Genomic DNA, 19,368 nt, shown 5'->3' with positions numbered 1-19,368 from the left:
GCTGATAATAATTCTTCTAGTATTCAGAACTCTCAATGAAATGGCATTTGAGAGGACAGGCACTACATGTATATAAACAAACAAATCTTAAATTTTATGTTAAGATTGGGAAGACTGTTTCCTCTTCTGAAGATGTCATTCACCGATTGTATTGCAAGCACTCAAAGCTGATTAAAAGCTGCAGTAGTAGTTGATATGCTAGGCAATACATATTGTATATGCATAGACTGCAGCTGTATACATAGAAAGGGTAGGCTCCATTAAACCAAAGCTGAATTCATTAAGGACATAGCTACTCTTTTCTTACACACTTTTTTGTGCTGAGCTCAGTCTAAGTTTTCCATTCAGCTGCTGTAAAGAGGATATTTCACAATACAGACCACTTACGAAGATGAATGAGTTTACAACTTTACTACGCTTTACTAATTTAAACTGTTGTAATGAAATAACACAAATAATAATCAAAGCATTGGGATGAATAAGGGGAAGAAAAGATTTAAAGAGCACAGAATGGAAAGTAAAAGGGTTATATTAATCTCCATTTACCAACATTTTGTCATTGCCAAATATCTTTACCAAAAGGCAACAATTAAATCCCCTACTGAAATATTTAATTTTTAGTGTTAATATCCTTCTAAAGATACTCAAGGCTGTTGGGAAAACAAGGGTTCTTTGAGTAGTTCTTTGGAACAAATTAGAAAAAGCCTTCAATCAGTTTAAGCTAGCCAGAGACTCGGTTTGAGTACTGCTATGTACAGCATCAAGGCTTTATATAAAGTGCACTTATACTGATTATGATAACCTCTCTGCTTGTTGTGTCTATTAAATTTCCATGGGAGTAAAAGCAAATCACATCAGAGGCTATTGCACACTGCTGTAGGCTTTTACCTCTTGGATCCACTTCTATGTATATTTAATGAGGCATCATTAACTAATAAGCCTCTTAATGAAAGATCAATTATGAGGAAACAGAGATCAAAGAACTGGAAAAGACTCTGAAGATAATCTATTTCAACAATCCACCTATCTGTCTTTTTTCCAATATAGCCAAAAGGACTTTGGTCCAAATGCTGTTACTACTAGGACAGCGTTTGAAATTTTTGATTGGCTTCCAGGAGCCATCAGAAAGAACGCAAGCATTCTCACAAAGAGTGACCAGTTCTCACGGACACGTAGTCCTCAACTTATGATCACAACCGAGTCCAAAATTTATGTTGCTAAGTAAGTCATTTGTTAAGTGAGCTTTGCCCCATTTTACGACCTCTCTTGTCACAATTGTTAAGCGAATCCCTGCCGTTCAATTAGTAACACTACGGTTAAGTGAATCTGGATTTCCCCATTGACTTTACTTGTTAGAAGATTGCACAAGGGGATCACATCCCCCATCATAAATACGAGCCAGTTGCCAAGTTTCCGAATTTTGATCATGGGACCATAGGGATGCTGCAATATTTAGTAAGTGTGAAAAACAGTTGTAAGTCAGGTTTTTTTTACAACAGTTGCTGTTGTAAATTTGAACAGTCACTAAACGAATGGTTGTAAATTGAGGATCACTGTGCTGTCCTTAAAATATAGGCAAGCTCTCTCAATTTGAAACCTTCCGGATGCCCTGAATTCCAAGCCAAGAGAAGAATGGAAGTTTTGAAATCCAGCATATTTAAGAAGGAAAGGCTGCTATACAACTTTAGCCTAAGAATAAAATTATTATTGTTAGCTATGCAAACTGATACCCAACGAAAGTTATATAATGTTTAACAATAAATATAAGAATGAAGATGAAATCGACAGTAAGCTTGCTTGGTTTCAAGTTGTTTCAATTATTTAATTATGCATAAGTGCACCATCGTGCCTACCGTCCCTGTCCTATTGTTCCCATTTATTCGTACCCATTTCCTGTATTCTTACTCATGTTTATACTTATATCTATTACCTTGTAAGTGATTGACAAATCAAATAAATAAATAAAATAAATTATTTTAGGGCCAAGCCTTATGCTGCTTCAATTTTATTAATACAATTATATTCTGTTGTATAGTGGTAGCATAAAGTCTAAATGTGTTTTTACTGTGAAGAACATAGTCAATATGAAATAAACATCAAATAAACATCAAACAAAACTCTGATAGTTGATTACAAAATTTGCAGGGTGATTTTTTACAGAAGGCAATACAAAAATGATCAGTGCAATCCTTATGGCTTGCAATTAAATATCTTCATTTTTCTTCATTTATTTCTTTCATCTTGTAATTCTAAATTCAAAAGATGATTTTCTAGTTTTTGTATATCTACTTGATGCTTCATTAAAAATTTCCCATTGAGATGAAAGACAGGTATTTCGTACTTGTATTTTTCAAGCCAGACTGAATGATTAGGTAGAGTTATATCTATTTCCTCCAAAGTAAACTGTAAAAAAACAAAAAACAGAAACAAATGGACAATAAAATAGCTAGCAGCCAAACATTAGAAAAGCATAGTAATAAATCATACTAAAAGAATTGAAGTCATCTCACTGAAAATCTATGTAGGTTGTAAAGCAATACTTATGTTGAAAAAAAAACCTGATTAGGTTTATTTTTTTCAGCAAGAATTTTTGAATGATTTGAATAAGAGGATTTGGGGACCTCAGTAAGGAGCACTACTACAGATAAAAATGTCATGAGAAACAGTTTCCCAATTTGTCCACAGAGGCACTTACAAATGAACAAGTGATTTTGAAATTTGCCGGCAACATGATGAAAATCTGCATATAGCCTATATTTGCACAATTTGCACTGCAATTCAGTCAATCATATTTTAGCCTAGCATGTTGGAAGAATGTAGCTCGTAGGATTAGTTTATGTTGGAGTCTACTATGTGAACTTAGGTTTGTGTTAATTCCCTGAATTATGGTTCATTACAATGAACATAATCACTCTTGGTCTTTTTTTATCAAGCATCCTAGATAACCTTTGGCTATCTCCACGTGAATTATTCCTATTGGTTTTGTAAGTGGCAACTGTGAGTCACTTATAGAAGACATGCTTATTAGGCTGAGGAGATTTCAATTGCTTTCATTTGGGAGGACAAAAGACTGGTAAAATGGCAGTGGGGAATAAAATGCCCTAATTAGATCTGATTTCAGATTGTTTTCTGGAATGATCTCATCTCCATGTTTGAGCCCTATAGTGATTAGAGGTTTCTTGCTTCCCACCTCCCAATATTATTCTAGGGCAAATCAGCTCTGAGTGGTTGGTCCAATAATCTTCTGGACCCATTATACATAGAAGGTATTATTTCCTGGAGGCCTTGGAACAGAATAAATAAAGAATAAAGCAAATTCAGTGAGTTGAGTCTAGTAATTATTGGAAACATTTGTCTTGAACTACATGTTGGCCAAATTTTCAGTGCACAGTCAGATTTCTTCTCTTTTGCTGTCATTCGTTTCAGAAAATCGTTATATTAACTCATTCCTACTTAACAAAGTACCAGTTTAGCAAATTTCTAAACAGGAAAAAGAAACAATTGGACATTTTATAGGAAGGAAATCCCATTGATTGGGATTCTAACTATATTTCTAATAAAGCAATTAATATAACTTCCAGGCTATTTAAGATAGCACCCCCAACTTTTGTTTCAGTAATAGCTTTATCTGTGTATTTGTATTTTGAGGCAATTATTTTAGTAGGAATTGTAATACATAACACTGAATTATTTTACTGTGAAATATTTCCAATTTTAGTACTTATGAAGCACTATTGATAACAATTAAAGTCTCTTGGTGATTTTTTGTTGATTTTGTTTGTAAAATAAGAAGTGCTATCACAATTAAAACCAAAGATACTAAGAACAGTTAGAAACAAACAAAATCAACAATAAAGCAATTTATTAAAAAGATACATGGCAGGGTCGGTGATATTCTACCGGTTCGGCCTGGTTCAGCGAAACCGGTAGCTCCGAGGATCATCTATGAGCGAACTGGTTTACTCCGACGATCAGCTGCTGGGCCCGCCCACCCAGGCTCTATTCTGACCTTTATTTTCTAGTTTTCAAGCTCAGCTGCTTCACACAGCACAATGGATTGCCGCACGTCAGCTGTCTAACACACAGGGAGATTGCAGGATTGCAGGATAAGGTCAGTAGCAAACCCTCTGCGCATGTATGCAAAGCGCGCACTCACTGAACCGGTTGTTACACCGGTTGAATCACACCCGAGCCACGCCCATCAAGCCACACCCACAGAACCAGTAGTAAAAATTTTTGAATCCCACCACCGGGCACAGCCTTTTTAAAAGCCAACCATCTCTTAAGCCAGCAAGGGGTATATGCCAAAAAAAGAAGGAAGACGGCTCCAGAGAAGGATTAATGGAGATACAGCCAAGAATAGCTCATTGTATCATATATAAATGTATATTTCTATTTATAATTATATAAATATAATTTATATGTTAATATATAATTTATATTCTCCCAAGAAGCCTAAATTAAGGTATATGAGGCTTCCAAAATAATTTTTAAAACTTCGAAGTAGGGTTTCCCAACCAAGATCATCATCATCATCTTTTTCAAAAAGGTCAGTTAAATCTAAAGAGAAAGTAGAGACAATGTTTGGGGGGGAAATTATATGAGTTCACTTTCCCAGAGTCTCCAATCTTTTTATTTGCAACTATAAATGGAATAAACTTGATTTATAAACCAGAACGTATAAAGAATTTGATGTATTTTACAGAAATCATGAAGTTTGCAACATATTATTAAAATAATGAGTGCTTGTAATAAATGTCTGTGTTAACCACTAGGTGAAAAGATTTATATCACACCATATTTATCCATCATTATTTGTCTGCTGGTAATTTTATTTATAGGGTTCAACAAGAATGATTTACCCATAAGAAGTGTTGGATTATACATTTATATTTATATTAACATTTTTTGAAGGCGGCAACAGAAAAATGATTTCACTGGAAAAGGCTGTTTTTGGAAAAAAGATATGGGAACTAATGCCCTAAAGCAAATTGGTAGCTGGCGCATAAATATAATGTCCAGCAATAACATATTCGCTTTGAGCACTTCTGGAGACCAGCTTGACTCAACTTGTGAACACGATAATTTCATTGCACAAAGTATAACTATCTATTGGGAAAGATGTGACTTTTCCCACTGCCATAGTCATCACTGGATCTTCATAACTTCATCCTACCTTCATAACTTCATAATTGAGCTCTTTTGGGAGTTAAACTTGAAAGCTACTATTTGATTCCATGGGAAGTATCAGAATCCCTGTGTAGGTTAAAAATTAATGCTCCTTTGTTTCGGTGCCTACAACACTGGATTATTTTGATTGGTTTACCCATGGAAAGTTTATTATGGAATAATCTGTGTTGAAAAATACTTTTTTATTCTTTTAGTAAGAAGATACAGACTAGATTAGTAGACTTATTCAATCTGTGGCATTCCCTACTAAGACTATACCATGAATGGGTCAAGAGGAAGGGAAAGACCAGGAAAGTTAATGAGATCCTCAAAAACAGGAAGAAAAGAACAAAAGGTAGTGCATGAAGTGGCATATGAATATAGCAGAAATAAGGATGATTTGCAGGGACAGAAAGCTTTGAAAAATATTGGCGTTAGTTTTTGCTATACTGCCTTTTCATCTTTCTCGGGCCTTTAACATCTTTGGCCTAGGCTAGGGAAACTTGGCTCTTTTATCACTTATGGACTTCAACTCCCAGAATTCCTGAGTGAGCCATAAAAGGTTCCCCATCTCTGGCCTACTGGTTTTTCAGTTGTGAAAAACCATTTGTATATTAAACATTGTATATTTGTATATTAAAAATTATATTATTATATTATATATATTAAAAATTATATATATTAAAAATTTGTATATTAAACAGTCCCATTCAAGTCAAAAATTAATTTCCCCCACAACTAAAAAACCAGTAGGCCCAGGGATGGGGAACCTTTTATGGCTCACTCAGGAATTCTGGGAGTTGAAGTCTATAAGTGATAAAAGAGCCAAGTTTCCCTACCCCTGGCCTAGTACTTTTTTAGTCCTTTTCTGTGTTTTGTATAACATTGTTTTACCCTGAAAAGGTATGATAGGTAATCATATAAAAGCAAATAGAATAAACTGGGCTTCTCATATTATTACTTTGTATTAATCCAATTTTAAGAAAGCCATTTTAAAATGTTTGATGAATTAAAAACAAACAAACAAATTACATCAGATTATTTCTTGGCAGTTTATTCAATTCAAGCATTTCTAATTTACTGTGTTTTGTCCAGATGCTATTGCTGCTTCTGATGTTCCATAGTGGTAACAGCAGTTTCTCAACTTTGGCATCTTTATATTGTGCGGATTTCAACTCCCAGAATTCCCCAGTCAAACACTGGGTTAGAAATTTAAGATGAGTTAAACATGTTCTGATTCCTTCTTTTAAATGTTGTGTGTTGGTGTTTTGCTTAAGCAAAGGACTGTATTAACCTACCTTGTCTTTATATGGTTCAAGCATCATTTTGGCTTCTTCACATAAAGGACAGGGATGCTTAAAAAGGGGAGAAAAAAAGCAGACAGTAATGAAAAGTAGCACAGGCTACATAAAGCTTCTTAACATGCTAATCTCAAGCCATTTTGACAATATTTTTCAGCATCAGTTGACATTGAATTCTGTATCCTCGATTAAAGGGGAAGAATGAGAGAGACAGCACTGACAGAATTATCTATCCTATTTCAGAAGGCAACCCTGAAATAGGATAGATAACCTAACCCTGGAATATATCCTGGCAATCTTTTTTCCTGTCATGTCCTTATAATGCTGGCTTCCAAGGTCATTCTGCTCTGGGCAATGGGAAAGTTATGTTCTTTGAAAATGCCTTCTTCCCTATACCTGCCAGGCCTCTGAACCAATTCCTGGTTCAAACACCTGGATAATTTAAATAGCAGCTCTCAGTGATGGTAGTTGAAGGGCTGCATAATGAAGGAGGAAGGAGATACCCAGTTTTTTATTGGTTCATGGCACAATTTTTCCTACACCTCTCAGCTCTTTTTTTCAATACACATTTGGTGATTCTCTGGAATTGTGATAAATCCATATCCAAAAGGAGCTTGATAATCTGTTTTGGCACAAGTGGTTTGTGCAGGTGTATTCAAAGATAGCCCAAATTTGGATGGTACCAAGCTTCTTTGGAACACAGATTCAATTATTTCAATATATTGCCAAAACCTTGTCCCAAAGGGATCTAATAACTATCCAATGTTATCAGTTGGCTGGTAATAATTGCTAAGAGAAGAGGAATACATTGTTTTAATGCAGCATTTGTAAATAAAAACAGCATTATTTTCCAGCATCGTGCCTATGGCAGAATGGCAGAATACAGCTTGCCAGAATTATGTTGTCTAGTTTTCTGCCAATTCAAACATCAGTGGGTAGAACTCACAAAGAGCCCACAAGTGATTCATCATTGCTCTACAGCAAGAATAAATGAAATGAGGCAATACCATTTTAAAATTAGCTAATTCATGTGGGAAAAGGGGCCGATACTGACAGCCCCCAGTGTCCTTTCTCATACTGCAAGAGGAGAAGGTTGAAGTCAAATATTTAGTGCATTCACTTATAGCACCCTGTAACAGAAGGTGCATACAAACACACTTCATTGAGTTCAATGAATTCAGAGTTCAAGCTCTGAATTTAACTGCAGCTTCTTACTGTTTTTAAAGACAGATCTTATCCCGCATATATACAGTGGAAAAAAGATGCATGCTAAATACATCTGCTTTTAGCTTGAAGCACATTGGTAGGGAACCTGCAGTCCTATATGGGTGTTAAACTTCACCTTTCAGCAGTCCCATCCCACATGGCTAATGATGATGCTAGCAGGATCTAGAAAACCCTAGGTTCCTATCCATTGAGGCTTTCTCAGAATAAAATAAAAATGGAAGGTAGTTCTGGAGGATGAGGTAAGGAAAGAGAGACATTTTTTTTCTTTACCTCACCTGCAGCCAACACTATTTTTTTGTTGATGATGTAAGTCCAAGATGAAGGAACATAATAGCCTTAATGGACTTGATTTCCTCTCATGGTGAGGTTAAAATTCAGCTTCCTGGATTATTCTCCTTCTGCAAGCAAATATAAGCCTGACAGGGTAGGAATTAAGTCCACAGATGGCAGAACTCATCTTGCCAAGGTTTATGTAAATCTTCAAAATCAACATGTTCAAACACTTTCCAGGTTAACACCACTATATGTTGCTCTTATCACTTCTTGGTTTCTATTCAGCCGGCTTCTAACTTTGAGCTGATGCAAGTAATTTAACTGCAAATAACTCTTCTAAGAACTCACCAGAGACTATTTATGTTAATAAGACTATTAATTAACCTATCCTTCCCTAAAAGAGTCTGGGTCACTTTGAAAAAGGCCTTTGGATGGCCCTGTACATATGCAAAGGGGACAGAGGAAAAATTTCTGCTTCACCGCAATATTGTGTTTGGTTAGATTTACTCCTTACCATGCACCAGCATCACTCTAAGTATCTCCCCTGGCACTTTATCTCCAAGGGCTCTTCAGAGAATAAAGGGACTTCTGAGACTGGCATTCAGGGAGACAATCTTTAGAAGCAATCCTATCAAGAGCTTTTTTATCCCTGTATTCCAAAATTCAACCAGGTTCCACCCTGGCAAACCAACCTTCAGATTGTTGGTACACTTCCCCTACTGCCACCTGGAAGCCATTTAGATTTATCAGAGGCACTTTCAATGCTGCATGCGTTTGGATCATTTTAACCTACTCTGAACCTTCCCTGTCCATGCAGTACATCAAAGCCAGCATGAAAAGAGCGTTGGTACTTACCTGATACTCCCGTTCTCTGTGAGCTGTGAACAGCATCCAGTGATGGGAAGATGCTTCAGTCTCTTCTAGGAAGGCTGGGCTTAAACTTGAGGACGCTCCTCCTCCTCCATGAGACTCCTCCTTAGCATCCTCAGTTTTGCGAAGCTGAGGTATTGATACCCTATATGCTTAAGCCTATGTAATAACCCTGGCCAGAACAGACCCCCTACCAGATGGAATGAAAGGGTGGGGCTGGATGCTCTTTACAGCTCACAGAGAACGGGCATATCAGGTAAGTACCAACGCCTTTTTATTTATTTATTTTATTTATTTATTTGATTTGCCAATTGTTTACAAGATAATAAGTATAAGTGTATACATAGTTGTGAATACATGAAATGGGTACATATAAGAAAAATAAAAGAATAAGAGAAACAATAGGACAGGGACGGTAGGCACTTATGCACGCCCCTACAGACCTCTTAGGAAAGGGTGAGGTCAATAGTAGACAGTCTAAGGTTAAAGTTTTTGGGGTTTGGGGAAGAAACTATAGAGTCGGGTAGAGTATTCCAGACATTGACCACTCTATTGCTGAAGTCGTATTTCCTGCAATCAAGTTTGGTGCGGTTAACTTTGAGTTTGTATCTATTGTGTGCTCTTGTGTTGTTATGGTTGAAGCTGAAGTATTCATTGACAGGTAGGACATTGCAATGTATGATTTTATCTCCCATGAGCTGTTCAGAGCATACAGTGATGGGACATACCAAAGCTTGGCACTGTCCTAAGGGAGGGACTCCGTCTGGGTTGCAGACCTAACTTGCTCTGAAATAACTTACTGCAGAACTCGCCTACCAAATGAAGCCTAGCAGAAGCAAATACATCAATTTTATAATTTCTAATAAGTGGAGATGGAGAAGCCCAGGTTGCAGCTTGGCAAATCTCCTCTATTGTAGCTTGGGTTGCCCATGCTGCTGTGGTGGCTGAACTCCTGGTGGAGTGAGCGGTAATGCCTTGGGGCATTGGTATCAAGTGAGAGTCATACGCTTAGCGATGGTGGCCCTTAGTCATCTACCTATGATAGAGGGTGAAACCTTACGCCCCAGGGTGTTAGGCTGAAAGGACACGAAGAGGGCTTCTGTCTTTCTGGAGGGTGCCGGGCGCTCTATGTAGATGTGTAAGGCCCTTCTTATGGTGCCATTGGTGTTCGAGCCTGTGTGATGGACGTGAGCAAAAATTTGGGAGCACCAGCTCTTGAGCTCTATGGAATGCTGAATTAACTTTTGGAATGAAGGAGGGATCTGGTCTGAGAACCACTCTATCCAAATGGAAAATGCAGAGGTCTTTGCGCACCGATAATGCAGCTAGTTTGGAGATTCTTCGGGCCGATGTAATTGCTATCAAGAAAACTACTTTGTAGGTTAGAAATCGAAGTGTCATGGTCCTTAGTGGCTTGAAGGGACCTGTAGTAAGGGCCAATAGTACCTTATTTAAATCCCAAGTTGGATACCGGTGCACTACGGGGGGCCTTAAGTTCTTGGCACCGTGGAGAAAACTGCAAATGTGAGGGTGATGAGATATGGAGGTAAGATCATCCCAAGATATGACCAAAGCCAGGGCCGCCACCTGTCTCCGCAGAGTATTAGGTGATAACCCTTTATTTAGGTCCTCCTGTAAAAATTCTAATAACTGCACTACTGATGGGGAAGTGGGGCGATCTGAACCCTCTGACACCAATGGCAGAAGCTAGACCAGGTGGCCTGATAGATTCGGTTCGTCGAAGGACATCGAGCCGACTGAATAGTGTGAATAACTTGAGTAGAAAGGTATTCATCTCTCAGACATTGCCGTTCAACTTCCATACGGCTAAGTTTAGCCATTGGCGGTCTGGGTGTAGCACTGGGCCTTGAGACAGCGATATGACCGATGATAGGATCCTCCACGTTGGTACCATCTGAGTGATGCTGCCAAGGCAGCCAAGACCTTTGTAAAAGTTCTGGGAGCTGAAGCTAGGCCAAATGGGAGAGCAATATATTCGTAATGGACGTTGTTGTAACAGAAACGTAGGAATTTGAAATGTGAGGGCCTAATTGGGATATGTAAGTAAGCTTCCGTGAAGTCTATGGAGGTAAGGACATCATTTTTTCTGATGCTGAGTAAGATGGATTGGAGAGTGGTCATTTTAAATTTTCGGTAAACTAAAAACTGAAGGTAGCGTCTGCTGAAAACTCTGCAGCAGCAATTAATTTTGTCACATCATGATGTGCCCTAATGTTTGAGGCTGGAATGATATCTCTCAGGTGGCAGAGCCATCTGAGAGATGATCTGGTGAAAAAGGAGGCGGCTGTGGCTGCTCTGATGGCCCATGCATCCGAGACGTGTGCCCTGCGGAGGGCTAGTTCTGCCCTCTTTTCCTCAGGCTTGAGAGCCTCTTCAGCTTCACTTGGGATGGCTGAGGAAGATGCAAGTGCAATGATAGGCTCATCCACTTCTGGAGTGTTTAGAAATTTAGAGAACTCGGGTGTCAAATTATAGTATTTTTTATCATGTCCTGTGGGAGCGGGATATGAGACTGCTGCAGCCCATTGTTTTTCCACTAAATTGGAAAACATGTGTGGCACAGAAATAACCTCTGCCTCAGTGATTGGTTGAGAGAATATGAGAACCTCTGCTTCCCCTGGAGTATTTGGTGGGGGAGGGGTACCCGTATTATCCAGCCGTGCGGTGTTCTTGGCCTTAAACAGCAGGGATTTAAATAATTGTGGGCGGAATAATCCTGTAAATACGGGGAGGTCAGGTGAGAGGCCTTCATCATCAGACATCCCCCTTTCTAGCGGATCCACCTCTGACAATACCTGGTCAACGGTGTGTACTGACCCCTCCTCCATTGGATCCATTGAATCCCCTTGATCTCCCATATCCTGTGTGTACTGAGGGTCTCTGACAGTGGGAAATGATAGTTCTGCTGGGGAGGGGGGGTACTGATGAAGATGTGGATCTGTGATGCCCAGAGATCGTTCAGAAAGAGATCTGCAAACTGAAGCTGAGGGTGTTCGTCCTGCCTGAATAGCCTGTTGGACGCCTGCTGATATGCCCTTCTGGATAGCTAGCTCCATCCACACCCTCATGTTGGCAGGGATTTCCTCCGGAAGTTCCTCCTCTTGTCTGAGGCCAGCTTCAGTTGGCATGAATGTTGCCTCTGGGGCCCTCCTTGGGGAGAGAATGTTAGAAAGACTCTCCTGGGGAGATTGTATCGATATACTGCTCCTTCTGGATAAATTGAGAGGGGCGGTTGGAGGGTTCTGGGCCTGTGAGGTAAGGGGTATGATGAGTGGTGAAGAGGTGGGTTGTACAGCTGCTCATGTACGTTTTTTCACCTGCCTTTCTAATGTCTGATGGCATGTGAGTGCATCTTTGTCTGCTGCCTTAGAGGTCTTTTTGGGCTCCGTGGACTTATCTCTATTTTTAGCAGTTAATCTAGATCTGGGGTTGTAGTTGCTGGCCATGGTAATGCCTTTGATAGATTGGCAATGTAAAGAGGCTATGAAATTAGGTGGCTGGAACACCTAGGGGCCTGCTCCCTTAAGGGGCAGGGGATCCTGGAAGAAATAGTTCCCCAATGCCTTTAGCAAATGCTGTCTCCTTGTTCTGTTTTGCTTTGTTATCTATCTATCTATCTATCTATCTATCTATCTATCTATCTATCTCTATATATACATATATATACACACGCGCACGCACACACACACACACACACATATATATTAACGACTTAAATATTTGTAGAATCTAAGTCAATCAAGTCAATTTTTTAATAAAGTACTTGTAATATCAAATATGGAGACCAGAACACCCCACTCCAGACCCGGCACCTATATGAGGGCACAGAGGTCTGTAACTGATAATTAGATCAGTTTAGCTGCACTTATTGTCTGTGGAATCCAGCAGTTCAAGTCCTCTATCATCCAGTGAACTGGTGGTAGGGACCCCCCTTCCCAGGTCCCCAAGAAGGGAAACCTTGTTGAGTAACTTGCCTCACAGACAGTAACAATTGCTCAGCAAATGTAACCATGTGGCTTTTAAAATGGTGGCTGCCTCATGGCAGAATGAAAATGAAAGCAGCTGTCACTGCCTGGCCTGCTAAAAGCAAAACCCTCAGCGGGAAGGCGCAGGGGCTAATTCCCTGCCCTGAGGTGTTCTGCGGGTAAAGCCTCGTAATAAAAGGAAAAAAGGCTTTGAGCCTCGATAAAAGGAAAAAAAGGCTGCACTGTTTAAATTGAGGCTTCGAGCCTCGAAGAGACAGAGCGTTTACTCAGCCGGCTGGGAGATCAGAGAAATAAGCCTCGTTGTTGAGAAGTTTAAGGCAGCAGCTCTGAAACGAGAGGCTTTTAGCCTCAGGGCAGATCGGAAAGATAAGCCTCCGCGTTTATGAGGCTTTAGCCTCAGGAGGCTGGAACACTCGTAAAACTTGAGCGAAATGACTTTTGAAGGTTCCCAGGGGTGGTGGGGGTTGTTGGTGACAGGAACTATGATACCTGACCTGAAAAATAAATCAGCTAAATCAGCTAAATTGCCAGTGTTCTGTTCCGACCAGGAAACCAATAACACAACCTGTCTGAAGAAAGGCTGAGTTAAAACTGGGGACGCTAAGGAGGAGTCTCGTGGAGGAGGAGGAGCGTCCTCAAGTTTAAGCCCAGCCTTCCTAGAAGAGACTGAAGCACCTTCCCATCACTGGATGCTCTGAACAGCTCATGGGAGAATACATAGTGCAAAACAAAGAAAAGTTGCTTTTCTCAAGTGAAATTATCAGTCCACATATAATTTCACAAAGTCCATGTGCCAGAAGAATCTAGACTGATATTTTGTCAGGTTCATTATCTCCACTCTATTCACACAATTCTAAGTCAATGCAACATTTTGCATTCCAGGAACACTGGTATAGGCAGAAAAATCTTCTCCAAGAATACTAATTTTAGAGATAAAATTCTCAGCCTCCTGCTGTAAAGCAATACCCCTTTAAAGAACTATCAAATACTCTCCTACTGCAATTTTGCAAGAGAACAAACATACCTTCTGGGCATCCACAATTCTTTTTGTGCATTCTTTGTAGCATACTTTTTCTGTTTACTTAAAAGCATAATTGGAACTGGATAGAATGGATCCAAAATGAGAATATTACATTAAGCTAATAAAAGAAGCCTGTATTTTAGTCTGTCTAAGGAACTAAGCTTTTCTACTTTTTGGACAATGTGTAACATTCTGTGCAGAACTGTTTTATTTAACAAAACTAGCCTGCATAAAATGTAATCTTCCTTCCTTCCTTCCTTCCTTCCTTCCTTCCCCTCCCCACTCTCTTTCTCTATCACACATCTACTAGATAATGCTTTGTCATCTTATTTTTTCTTACAATATCAATTCTGCGAAGTAGATTGGGCTGAAAAACAGTGACTGGCTCTGATGAGTCACCTAAGCAAGCTTTGGTGCTGACTAATTTCAGACTGTTATGTGTTATAGCTAAGGCTTTGCAAAACATTATTTTTCATAGTTAATAATTACCCCTTCTCCCATCATACTATTATTCATCATTTCTTTTCTATTTAGAGTATAGGCCACACAGATAACTAGCACTGAAACAACTTTGTTATATTAGAATCACATGTAAAAATAAAAATTTAGCTCGACTTGTCTGAATCACATCAGCTAAATAAAACAGACTGAAATCCAATTACATTTTGTATATTTCTTCCCCTTCTTACTTCTGAACAGAAACATTTGTCTCACAAATGAACTGAATTGAGATATTAATTCTGTTATCCATGGTGATTAACTAATACTATAAACAATATATTTCTTCATTGTGGGAGGTATAAATCCAATGGCACAAGGGGGCAGTGATGTCTAGATAACTAAAGATTTACTTTGTGCCCTTCTTCACCTTTGTCTCTGTTGGTAATCTATGATCACTTCCATTTCCCATTTCTTCCCAGGCAAACATACCGAGAGCACATGCTGTTTGATGCTCTACTCAATTGGATGTAGCTAACTAGGTGCTAGACTTTGTGAGTATCTATTTGGTATTTCATGTAAAATCTGCCTTCTGTTGTAGCTGTTCAGCTAATACCCAGAATGCTTCAACCTCCAATCTTTATGCATTAGCAAAGTCTGCAATCCTTCAAATCAAACTTAAGCTATGAGTTATATGTAAATTTTGAGGGAGGTTGCTAAGATCAAGGGACCACAGTGGCTGAAGGGCAGGAACTATAAGGTTTGCATCATTCCATTTCCAAGAAAGGAGAAGCACAGCCAACCGGAAGTGTGGTCTGCCCAACGTTCCCTTGGAATTTTATTCATGATATGAAATGAACACACCAGCAGGATCAATCAACACTGAAAGTGCAACAAATCATCCACAATCAGGATTGCCTATTGGGAGAAAGCAGAGAAAGTATTCCTATACTCATACAGCTACATGCTCTAAAATACAGTCCTAGTGCATAATCATTTGCAAACTTGACAATATTATGTGGGATACATATTTGGCTGCTGAGCCAGTTGTTATCATTAGGAAATGAGATAATTGTCTAAGAGAATAGATGAAGGATCCAGTAGCACATTATTTGTTGTTTCTTCTGAGCTAGCTACTCTCTGGTCTTGGAACCTATACTTGGTGGTCCACAAGACCTATCCCACATCTTATAAATTAGCTGTTACTGCCAGATATAGTAAACCATTGCATCTCCTGGACAATGCTGATATTACATTAAGCTATCAGTCCATTGGCTTCAATAGGCAAAGGAGGGAAACACAATATGATATCCTTTTCCTCAGGGAGAAATAAATTTATTTGTGGTAAATTATCTTGGGCTGGTCCAGTTCCTGAGAGGATAAATCTAATTTTTTAAAAAAAGAAATCAAGAAATATAAGGGTAACACTATTACTGAATTTCCTAATAATCAACCTGAAGCACAACTTTGCCAATTCTTTAAGAACCATAACTCAGTACTAGAGCTATGCCCCCTATACTGGACAGACTGACCTTATACTGAAGAACCCAGGCTCAGTCAAACTGGAAATATGGAGTAGCAATTGAATAAGATCCTTGAAATCTTGGAATGCTATAATCAATCAAACTTTTATACCATGTTTTGTATAATGGGCTATTTTACAGCAACTTCATATGACCAGATAGGCATGAAATGGATATGAGGACCCTTTCAGGTATATTGCTCAATCTCAGCTCCCGTTAGTTTTTGCAAGCATAGGCAAATCTGTAGTGATGGAAACTGATGTCCAAAAATATTTTGAGAACCCCAGTTTGGCTGCTTCTGATATAAGCCTAGTATTGTTGAAAGTACATGCAATAAATCTTATTACTGCCAGAAAACAGCTACATTCTCCTATTTTTATTCTTCTAAGCTGTGGCTGCAGGATTCTCTCTAAGTGTTTCTCAACCTTAGTCATCTTAAGAATGTGGACTTTAACTCCCAGAATTCCCTAGTCAGCATGCTGGTTAGAGAATTCTAAGAGTTAAAGCCTGCACATCTTAAAATGGTGAAGGTTAAGCTCTATGGTAAAACAATGAGCCAGAACTCCCAAGATTTGCATTCAATTTGAATATTATTGTTTTAAATTTCCATTTGAGGCCATCCTATTTGGTTTACTTGATCAATTAGTATTTACCTTGGTGAACAACGTTAACGCTGGTAGTTTAGCACTAGCTTCACATAACATCCTTTGAAGTGGTTTTGAATAATTTGTGAGATGTGAGGTCCAACTTTGAAGGCACAGCATCTTTGCTCTGTTGAAACAATAAAATATTTCTCTGTAATTGCATAATACGTTTTAATTACCAATCATACGTTATGTAGACAGCCCCATGCAAGAGTGATGCTCAAGGAACTGTGTAAAATAAAAATGCAAATGTATATTATTTTCACAACACCTGTGGGGGGATGTTTATTATTGAACAAGCATAATTTAAATTTATGATTACATTTTTCTTGCTGTAGGGCTTGTTTTAAATTCACTAACAAACCACAGTGATATAAACATATTGCAATGTTTCAAGCAAAACAAAATAAGACTTAGCCATTATTAGCAGAATACAAAGAATTTTGGTAGTTCTTCAAAATGACTCCAATGGACAGCTGCTTTTATATTTCCTGAAATACAGCTCATGTACAGCTAGTCCTCGACTTACAACCACAACTGAGCCCAAAATTTCTGTTGCTAAGTGAAACATTTGAGTTTTGCCCTATTTTATGATCTTTCTTACCACAGCTGTTAAGTGAATCACTGCAGTTCAGTTGTTAGTAACATGATTGTTAAGTGAATCTGGCTTCCCCATTGAATTTGTTTATCAGCAGGTTGCACAAGATGATCACTTGACCCTGGCACACTCCAACCATCATAGATATGAGTCAGTTGCCAAGCATCTGAATTTTGATCATGTGACTATAGGGATGCTGTGATGGTCCTAAGTATGAGAAACGGTCATAAGTCATTTTTTTCAGTGCCGCTGTTACATTGAATGATCACTAAATGAACTCTTGTACATCAAGAACTTCCTATATGGCGGCCCCCCCCCCCCCCCCCCCCCCCCCCCCCCCCCCACTTTTTTTTTTTTTTTTCTTTCTTCCCCCCCCCTTTTTCTTCCCCCCCCTTCCCCCCCCCCCCCCCCCCCCCCCCCCCCCCCCCCCCCCCCCCCCCCCCCCCCCCCCCCCCCCCCCCCCCCTCCCCCCCCCCCCCCCCCCCCCCCCCCCCCCCCCCCCCCCCCCCCCTCCCCCCCCCCCCCCCCCCCCCCCCCCCCCCCCCCCCCCCCCCCCCCCCCCCCCCCCCCCTCCCCCCCCCCACTGAGTATACAAAAAATAAAATAAAAAAACTCAAAAAAACCAGACCAGATGAAATTACTCTGACATGTTACTTAAAAACTTGTAGATAACATTGCGGGTAAAGAAGCAAGAGTTACTTAATATGTGAAAATGTTTATTGTTGGCTAGTTTAAATGTCTGTCTTTTTTTAAAAAAACTGCATATATGAAATCAAACATGAAACTACACTTTATAAAGATTATAATTATAATCCAAAAGAATTATATTCATTTGTAGTGCAATTCCGTAGATATCTGCCTTGAAATAAGTTCCAGTAAATAAGACTTTCCTCTAAAGAAATATATGTAAGATTTCAATCTTACAGGGCAATCTTATTTATTCCTTTGTTTATGTGCTGTTTCCCACATTTAGAAGAAATATCTTGAAACAATCTATTTTATGCCTCTCTGTTTGGCTGTAAGTCACAGTTTGTCTATTCGGACATAAATCTTAACAGATACATTTAAGATTGCAACATTTTGCAGCCATTCATTTTAGTGGGCATAGTCTCTTACTTGAACTGAGATTTCTATCCTCCCCCTCTTTTATTTTGAAACTCACATTTAAAGCACATCTAATTCTGTGATGGATATATTGCCCATGCCTACCTATCTACAGTTTGATTACACTATTGATAATCACCACCAAACAATACAATCTGTAACGTGGATAAATCTAGTTACAGCTCTGGTTTGTATTGACACTGGAATCACAAACTTGAAATGGTTAGGATTGGTGAACAGATTATTAAAACTGTGGATCATGTTAAATTATAGTCCAATTACTCACTGCTCTTTCTCTTCTATCTTGTATGATATATTGTGATGTCTTTCTCTCATACACACATCATTTTCAAGGGTTTTTACTGAGAGGTCAGTTTCCTTAGAGGAGGTGACTAATGATTTATGCTATTTCTTTATATAACATTTACATATACATTCAGGTGACTATAAAATGAGTATTTGCATAATAAGAAAGAGTAAAAAAGATTAATTCTTCTTGAGATGGATGAGAATACCAGAATATATCATCAACTAAATCTGTTCTTTAATAGTATTACCACTACATAAGAACACTTGGAGTCGAGAATTACAGGGGTCCCATAATATAACTTGATCAGCCTCCATATGGATATTCTTAAGTTACAAAAATCAATATTCTGTGCCCAGTTACACTGATATCTTTCTAATTGCACAAAAATTAAACATTTAGCCACATTTAATAATGAATTAAACATATGAACAGTCTTCCCTTAAAAAAAAACACTTTTATTGGAAGAGAAATTTCTCATTAATGTTTGGTCCTCAAGGGTGAGGTAGGACAAATACAAGTGACATTCAAGAAATTCAGATTGATTGGCTACATGGCATTACTAAAATAATATGAAGAACTAATTAATTTTAGTTTATTTAAGATGTTGGATAGAACTAAAATTATAACAAGACATCATTGTAAGGGTAAAAATTAAACTGCAGTATAATTTTTCGTTGTAGTAGACTAAATGTGACACTTTAACCATCTGTCATCTGACAAATTTTTAAAGTTGAAATCTTTTACTGCTTTGGTAGTGGCTTTAGATGCACATAACCCAAATTTAGGCAGTTCCACAAATCCCAATACACAACCAAGCTACATAGAAATTCATATCAAACACAATTGTTACCACAATATGATGAGTTTGAAAAAAGGGCCCAGG

At 38.7% G+C, this 19,368-nt stretch overlaps 1 protein-coding gene across 2 annotated transcripts in view; it reads right to left on the bottom strand.

Moving 5' to 3' along the window:
* Nucleotides 1-399: 399 nt before the first annotated feature.
* Nucleotides 400-19,368, bottom strand: part of C2H5orf63 (chromosome 2 C5orf63 homolog) — a 40,492-nt gene continuing 21,523 nt past the window's right edge. For both annotated transcript variants that reach the window (XM_087957999.1, XM_026673872.2), the window contains 3 exons: nt 16,483-16,600; nt 6,468-6,524; nt 400-2,403 (listed from right to left, as the gene is read on the bottom strand). In XM_087957999.1, coding sequence (XP_087814125.1) covers nt 2,224-2,403; nt 6,468-6,524; nt 16,483-16,600 — 355 coding nt within the window. In that variant the 3' untranslated portion in view covers nt 400-2,223. The remainder of the gene's footprint in view (nt 2,404-6,467; nt 6,525-16,482; nt 16,601-19,368) is intronic.

The sequence above is a fragment of the Notechis scutatus genome, chromosome 2, assembly GCF_049901735.1.
Source record: "Notechis scutatus isolate UNSWTSFEM ecotype Mainland chromosome 2, rNotScu1.2, whole genome shotgun sequence".
NCBI classification, from domain to species: Eukaryota; Metazoa; Chordata; class Lepidosauria; order Squamata; family Elapidae; genus Notechis; species Notechis scutatus.
The sequence above is the reverse complement of the archived record's forward strand: the minus strand, read 5'-3'. Positions and strand labels throughout refer to the sequence as shown.